Source organism: Taeniopygia guttata, chromosome 7 (assembly GCF_048771995.1).
Source record: "Taeniopygia guttata chromosome 7, bTaeGut7.mat, whole genome shotgun sequence".
Taxonomy (NCBI): Eukaryota; Metazoa; Chordata; class Aves; order Passeriformes; family Estrildidae; genus Taeniopygia; species Taeniopygia guttata.
In genome coordinates, this window is record NC_133032.1 from 33253682 (window position 1) to 33261418 (window position 7737).

The 7737-nt window shown below is 42.4% G+C and overlaps 1 protein-coding gene across 1 annotated transcript; it reads right to left on the reverse strand.

Annotated features, from left to right (window-relative positions):
* Positions 1–3772: 3772 nt before the first annotated feature.
* CXCR4 (C-X-C motif chemokine receptor 4) lies at positions 3773–7130 on the reverse strand. Its single transcript, XM_002198278.6, has 2 exons — positions 6968–7130; positions 3773–5366 (listed from the first exon to the last, which is right to left on the reverse strand). Exons 1-2 carry the CDS (start codon positions 7004–7006, stop codon positions 4305–4307), a joined length of 1101 nt encoding a protein of 366 aa, XP_002198314.1. The 5' UTR covers positions 7007–7130; the 3' UTR covers positions 3773–4304.
* Between the last annotated feature and the right edge of the window lie 607 nt (positions 7131–7737).

Genomic DNA, 7737 nt, shown 5'->3' on the forward strand with positions numbered 1-7737 from the left:
TAAGAGAATTGTTATTAAAACATTATCTTCAAACATCACCCTGTTGAAGATGAAAGATTTTCGGAGAAAATTAAAAGAATGACAGAGAAATTGTTGCCTAAAGAGGAAGGATTTTAAGAAATCTGTGCCTTCTTTATAAGTAATAATCCCAGTGCTCATGTAATTTCTATTGACATGTGATTTATGGCTGTGAAAAGGAGTCTGTATAGCTCTTTCAAAACATAAAGTGAGGGAGTGGCATCCTTTGAGCAAAAACCTCTGGGGCTCTATCTGCTTAAGTGTTTCCTAAGTTTCAGCACTATGAGAATATGAGAATACTCCATTGTTAGGGGATTTTGGAGGCATGCCTGGATCAAGGAAGTACTTCCTCGCCATGCTGTTTCCTTTCCCAAACAATGTAAAAAATGGCCTTTTCAAGCAAACATCTAGAGGTGGTCACTTTGTACATTGTCCAACTAGAACACAACCATGGTAAGATAAACCATTCACTTGCATGAATGGCTCCATGTTATTACTGCCACTTCCTTTTTATTTTCATGGTGATTTTGTTTTGATTTATGTATATGCATAGAAGTTCAAGCCCCTATATAATGATTGTGTCATAAAACTGGCCAAGAAAGCAGCAAGTGACTCCCCCTGCTCACTGCCCTCAGTGTCCATTTGCTGGGGCAGCCTCCCTACACCCCTTAGCTTTTCACATGCTCCTCTAATGTGGGCTTGGTACCAGCTGATCAGAGAGAGTAAAAAACACACCTACAAATAATGGATTACCACACAAATAATGGGTTACAGTGGCATTTTACCCCAGTGCTTTAAGTGCTCTGACTTTACATCCAAACAACATTTCAGAAGAAGCAAAAATAAGTTTGAGTACATGTTCTGTTCTTGGTTTAGCTTTGCATTATCCAAAGGATTTCTAACTAATCTCAGGCACTCAATATGTGTGCATTAGAGTATTAGGTGAATATCCATGTTTTAGTCCAGCATTGCTGTTGGCACATTGCAAATTCAGAGCAAAATACTTAATGCCTGAATTCAGTGGAAAAAGTTTTTGTAAATACATTATAAATCTTTTAAACAACCCCATAACATTTTAAACTGGTTTGTAACCAGTACTCAATGATTTGTAGCCAAACTCACATTCGTTCTCTGTTCTGTGTCTTGAGTTGCATATTTAAAATTACTTGGACACAGCTATTATTTTATGACTTCAAGAAAGTGCTGAGACTATGCATTGTATATATCTTGAAGAATGTCATGATTATTCTGTATGCTAGAGAGGAGTAATTTGAAAAAAGACTTGGAAAGTCCCTTCTAAAACTTTGGCAAATTCTTGGTCTGTGTGGACTTGTCCAGTGTATAAATCACAAAATTAGGTTCATTCACTTTTGTTGCTGAATTTACACTTTGAGAAACACATTTACTGGGACCACTTTTACTTCACAAAGATCTAAAAAGTCACAGCCTCAACAAAAAAATCAGCCTAAAGGTGATTTTGTTTTGAAAGGCACTAAATTAATATTTTTTACCAACATGGTATATATTGAATAACTCAGTGGATTTGAGAGAAATTGACCTTATTTTCTCCAACTTACTCAAAGGTCAAAAGACAGAAAAGGATTAATGATTTCTTGCTATGTTTCCTCATGACAACTTCATCCAATTTGCAAATATTTGCTCTGTAAATAGTACAAATATATATTATATTCATATTTATAGATACATAACATTATTTAGAAATCAGTGCATGTGGCTTTTGACTCATTTTTCTTGCTGAAGTAAAACCCCAAAGAACTTGCCACTCCTTTTTAAGACAGTCTTCTGTCCATAGGTTCATTAGTTAAACTGAGAACAATGGCAGTTCTATAAAAATCATCCCTCTGGGGCATGGGTTTAAGTTTTTTAAAATTTTACTAATTAATTTTCTACACAAATTCTTTCTGTTGTTTGTTTAGTGTCCTTTTAGTGGTCTTTGGCAGTAGCATGACTGCTGAGTTTATTCTCTCTTGCACCCTCTTTCCTGTTAACTCTGCTTGAGGTAGCAGTTGGTTGACTGAAGCATAATGGGAATAATCTAAGTTAATGCTGGGTGCTCTAAACATTTCCTCAACAAATAAGCAGCAGTGTGTTGATAGCCTGTAAGTATTTTATAAGTGCAATTAAATCACAGTGATTGATTGGGCTGGGGTGAAAATCAGAATAATTTAGAACAGCAAATTCTTCACAGGGAAACCCTCATAAATTAAGAAAACACACAAACGAACAACAAAAATAAACCATTTAAGGAGTTCTGTTCCTATACCATGTTTTCCTCATTTCTCAGCCCTGTTTAGGAGGAACAACCTGATCAAAGTGAGACCTTTTGTTTCTTGAGAAGGCATCTTTTCTGCTGTTAATTTATGTTGAGTGAAAACACACATTAGGTTAACTGATCTAAAAGTTTAGTTGCTAAAAGTGGGGGAGGAAATCTCTGTCCTTTTTATTTTATCTCACTTTTCTCTCCCTTTGCCTGGCTCCAGGTTACAAAATCTTGCACTTTTATAGTACTTGTTGGATTCCTCATAGAACACATTCAATTCACTAAATTGCTGGAAAATTACTTATTTTCTGCCAGGTTTTGTGCTTGTTCAGCACTGAATCAGCTCAAAACTAAATCAGATGATTACTACTGTCATTGCAAGGGAAGGAGTGCAGGATGCAGCCAAGGTTGCAACCTCCTCACTGGAGAGAAGGGAAGTTGAAAACAGAAAGGTCATGCATTTATGAAAATATCTAATATGAAATATGGAGTTTAATGTATAGTTTATCATAGTGGTACTGGCTCCACAAAATCACTAGGGTGCTGTGCCTGTGAAAAATTTGGTAATACCCCTGCAATATCTACGTTGCCTGTTTCAGTTCTGTCTGAGTAGTAGATAGTAATTTTTTAAACTTTTTTTTTTTACTTCTAAGTTGTTTTTTGTGTTTCTTATATGTAAGTAACAGTTTTGTTTGTTTTGTTAATGTAAGTACAAATACTCTCAATGGCTCTGTTCTCTTGGGTATCCATTAATTCTGAATGCACTCTACTGATGTGAAGACATGACTAACTAGACAATTAAGATTTCAGCACTAATTATTGGTAGTCCTATAGTCTGGCTGATTCCTATTAAAAATATTTTCAAGAATTGGCACTCATTTTGTGTTTTTAAAAGTAATGTGAAGATCTTAATATCGCTTTAACAAAATCTGGATGTAGACAGGATAGGGAAAGTTCCATAGAGGAAAACCACCTACCTCCTTCAGAGCAGATACACTTTATTAGAATAACTTTAATTCTAGTCAGAAATTACTTTGATTCATGTACATTTGATTAGTGTTAACTTGTGAAACTAAATTTACAACCACAGCAAAGGCAGAAGAAATGTAGAATTGACTTTGTACACATGGCATAAAGTTAGGCACTTGCAGTAATCTGAGTTTGACTCCTGAGGCTGTAAACTTTAGCAACTGCTTAAACACACTGGTTCTCATTTGTAGATATTTTTCCTCAAAAAGTTCTCTAAGTGACAGTTTAAGTAATTTTAAACATGATGTTAATTGGAGCAATTGTATTCCAGTGAAAAAACATATGACATGGAACTCAGAGGTGTCAATTGAATAATCAGTACATACTGAAACTATTTTTCCTGCTTTTCACAAGATTTTCTAAGACATTATTGTGTATTTAGAATTGTAAATAAAAGCACTGAGAAAAATTCAACCAGAAATGAAAATACCACTCAAAATAAGTTTTTTTTCATATACTTTTATTTTACCTTGAACAAAAAATTTTGCAAACCATCAATTACTAAGAATGGAGGGGAAAACCCTAAAATGTAACAGAGGAGGCTTTGGTTATAAGTGCCATTTCTACAGCAGAGTTAAGCTATTGTAAACCAAACATCTTGTAGTAAGGTAAAAATATTCAGGCACACTTTTAAGAATAACAGCAACACCAAAAACATTTACATATCAACAACAGAGAAATATTTTCTAAACTTTTAACAGTCACTTTTCTACAATCCAAAGTGTTTAGTTCACATATCTATACATACAGTCACTAAAACTTTTGTGAACCAACCACTTGTCCACAGGACCTGCCTAGACAGTTTGTCATCAATACGAAAGGTTTTTTTTATATAAATAAGTCACTTAAACTTCACAGAGACTAAAAGAAACAATATACAATTCCAGCTGTAAATAAATCTGTACATTGTGGTCAGTCTTATTTGTCTGAAATCTTGCGCAGCTTTTAAGTGTCTTTTTATAAAATGATGGCAGTGTTAGCTGGAATGGAAACTTGAAGACTCTGACTCTGTAGAAACAGAAGAATGTCCTGCACGTTTGCCTTTTGAAAGAATCTTGAGGCTTGATCCTCTGCTAACTGATGTCAAGGCATTTTGAGCTGATGTTTTGAACTTGGCCCCCAAGAAGGCATACAGAATTGGATTCAGGCAGCAGTGGAAGAATGCCAGGGCTTCTGTAATGGAGATCCATTTGTGCACTATAGTCTCCAAGCTGCAGCGGCGCCTGATGACTCCCAGCAAGATGAAGGTGTCAATGCTGATGCCAATATAATATGGCAGCCAGCAGGCAAAGAAGGCAAGGATGAGGATAACAGTGGTCTTCAAGGCTTTGCGCTTCTGGTGGCCTTTGGAGTGTGACAGCTTGGATATGATAATACAGTAGCAAGTCAGAATTATTAGACCAGGCAAGACAAGTCCTACCAAGATATGCTGGAATCTGAAGGAGATCAGCCAGTTTTCATGAGGGTACATGCGATCACAGAGATACTTTCTTTCTATTTCACTGGTACTGGCGAAGATTAAATCGGGCACTGTCAGAAGCAAAGCTGGCAGCCACACGCCTACATACACCACCTTCTCAGCCAACAGCTTTCGGGGGCGCTGGCTGTTGGTGGCGTGGACTATTGCCAGGTAACGATCTAAACTTATGAAGGCCAAAATCAAGACACTGCTATAGAGGTTGACTGTGTAAATGACATGAACTGCCTTGCACAGAACATTCCCGAAGTACCAGCCTATGGCTGCATCCACAGACCAGAATGGCAAGGTGATGACAAAAAGGAGGTCAGCCACAGAGAGGTGCAGTCTGTATTTATCAGTCATGCTTCTTTGTTTCTTCTGGTAGCCCATAACAATAATAACCAATCCATTGCCAATTATTCCGGTTAGAAAGATGATGGAGTAGATTGTTGGCAAGAAGATCCGGTTAAAATCGGCATTCTCATTTTGATAGCATGGCTCTTTGTAGTCTCCATAATCACCCGAACCAATCTCATCTGTGCCATTTTCAGAAAGTTCAATTAATAACCCAGATGACAGCTAAAAAAAAAGAAAGAAAATTAAATTAGATATTGCCTTCTCTACAAAAACTTATTATATATGACAATATGTGAAGAATTGCTTGAACAGTCTCCACTGTCATAAATGGGCAAACATTTTGAAAACCAGATGGGAAAATACAATGTTTACATAAGCATATATAAAATACACAGCAAATAAGTTTAAAAACTTCTTATGTCTTTCTTTGAAGAGTAAAATCTTGCTAAGGGCAGGGCATGAAGGAGCAAAGAAAGATAATGGCTACTCCCAGAAATATCGTTGGTTCTGGACACTTCAGTGCTCTTATCAGATGGACACTACAAATGGGAGAGCCCAGAAAGTGCCAGATGCCAAGAGGTCTGTCCACACAGAGCATGACCTATCACATTTAACTTCTACAATAGAGGGCTATAAAAAAAATTACTTAGAAATGCTGCTACTCCAAAGTCCCTTCTCATTAAGAGGATGGGGTCAAGGAGAAATAGAGAAGGTACCCTCGGCTGATGTAATAAAGGATAAATAATAGCAAGAATTCCCTGCTGAGAAGCAATTGACAGCTCCACATAAGCTCAGACAAGGAAAACAACCCCAAAGCCCATAAAGAAAGAAAGAAAGAGAGAGGTGACCTTAATCAGGGGAACTCAAAGCCCTCGAGGGGTCACCACGATGGGCCACGTTCCCTCCCTTTGTTCCCCACCCTCTGCGGTTGCGGGGCCGAGGGTGAGCGCGGCCGGCGCGGGACTGCAGCCAGACGGACCAAGTGAGCACAGCGGTGGAAAAAGGAAGCGAAATTTGGTGAGGGCATGAAAGCGCGTCAGGAAACCACCAACGGTTTTGGCCATGGCGCTAAAAGCAAAGCTGGCGGGAGAGTGCCATCTGGCTATGTGCAATTCCTCAGGTTTTCAGATTTTTTGTTGTCATGCCCTGTGTTTCACGGACCCCCGAGCTCCGCGCAGGGCGCGCCCGAGACCCGCATCGCTTCACACGCGGAGGCACCGGCTCCACGCGGGCATTAACTGCGGCCCTAAAGCTGGAAATTTACCGAGATGTCCTATTTGCTCCTAACTGCTCTCGGAACCGAGGCAGAGGAGCTGCCCCCGGAAGAGTGAGATGCCGCCGCGTTTCGCTCGGGGAGCGGACGGGACGGCCGGGCGCTGCCGCCGCTCCCAGTGCCGCCGGCAGCCCGAGGTGCGGGCGCGCACCGGGGCAAAGGGATCCCATTCCCTACAGTCAGACCGCTCCAAACTTCCTCGCCTCTTCCCCTCTCATCATTCCCGTAGCGCTAATTGCTCTGCCGGCGTTTTTCGGTCCACAAAGGTACCACATGTCACTTGAACTGACGGCCGAGCAGCAGAGCCCCAGAGAAGGAGTCCTGCAGCTGGAATTTGCAGCGGCTGCAGCTGTGCCAAGGTCCGAAGCGCTGCAGGCAGCGGCAGCAGCGGCCGGGGCTCAGAGGGGAGCCCGGCCCGTTCGCTCCCCGCAGACCCCTCCGCTGTCCCGACCCCCGCCTCCCGCAGCCTCCCTTTGCACCTCTGCTCCGAGGGCACCTTTGTTTGCAAACAGCGCGCACATGGGCAGCCGGCCGCGCTCCCGGCACTTACATCCAGGCTGTCGAGGCTGCTGTCCATGCTCAGAGCCATCGGACGGATCCGCGCTCTCAAGGCGTTGCTCTGCCGCAGCCGCGCCTCTCGCAGTGACACCACTCGCCGCTGCTCCAAACACGCCTCGGCTCTTCTGGCGGGACGCGCCGCTTTATAAAGTGCCGGGCTGCCCCCCCCGCCCCCGGGGCAGCCGCGTCTGGCTCCACCCCGGCGATGTCGCCGCGCTCTGGGGCTCCGGGCGGGCGCCTCGGGCCGCTCTTTGTCTGCCGCCCCGGGCATGGGAATTGCACTTGCCCGGCGCGCCCGCGGGGGCCACGCTCCTCACGGGGGCATTTGCCCCCTTCTGATTGATGTGTTCATACAAGCGGGCTTTTGAATTTCTCCTCAAGAACATTCTTTGAAGTGTGTTGTAGAGCCCTGGGGTTGCCATGGGTACCCCAGGCGGGGCTCCGAATGAAGTCGCTGGTCCAGGAGTCGTGTGGAGGAGGAAGAGCGGGGGTCCTGTATACCATTCAAAATACTGGCAACTCTGTCCTGAAAGTTGTCTCTTCCCCCCTGCTGTGGAAAGGCAGGAAGCAAGGGCTGGTCCCTATTGAGGGATGAGAGGTTCTACAAACTTTTCAGGGGCTGCAACATGAGTGGGCTGCAGGTTGCTCTCTGAACTCCTCTGGCACCTGTGGCTTTGGGTGACAAGTCGGATGATGATCGTATCATGTACCTAGGTAATATTAAAAAAACCCAACAAACAAACAAAATCCCAAAAAACAAAC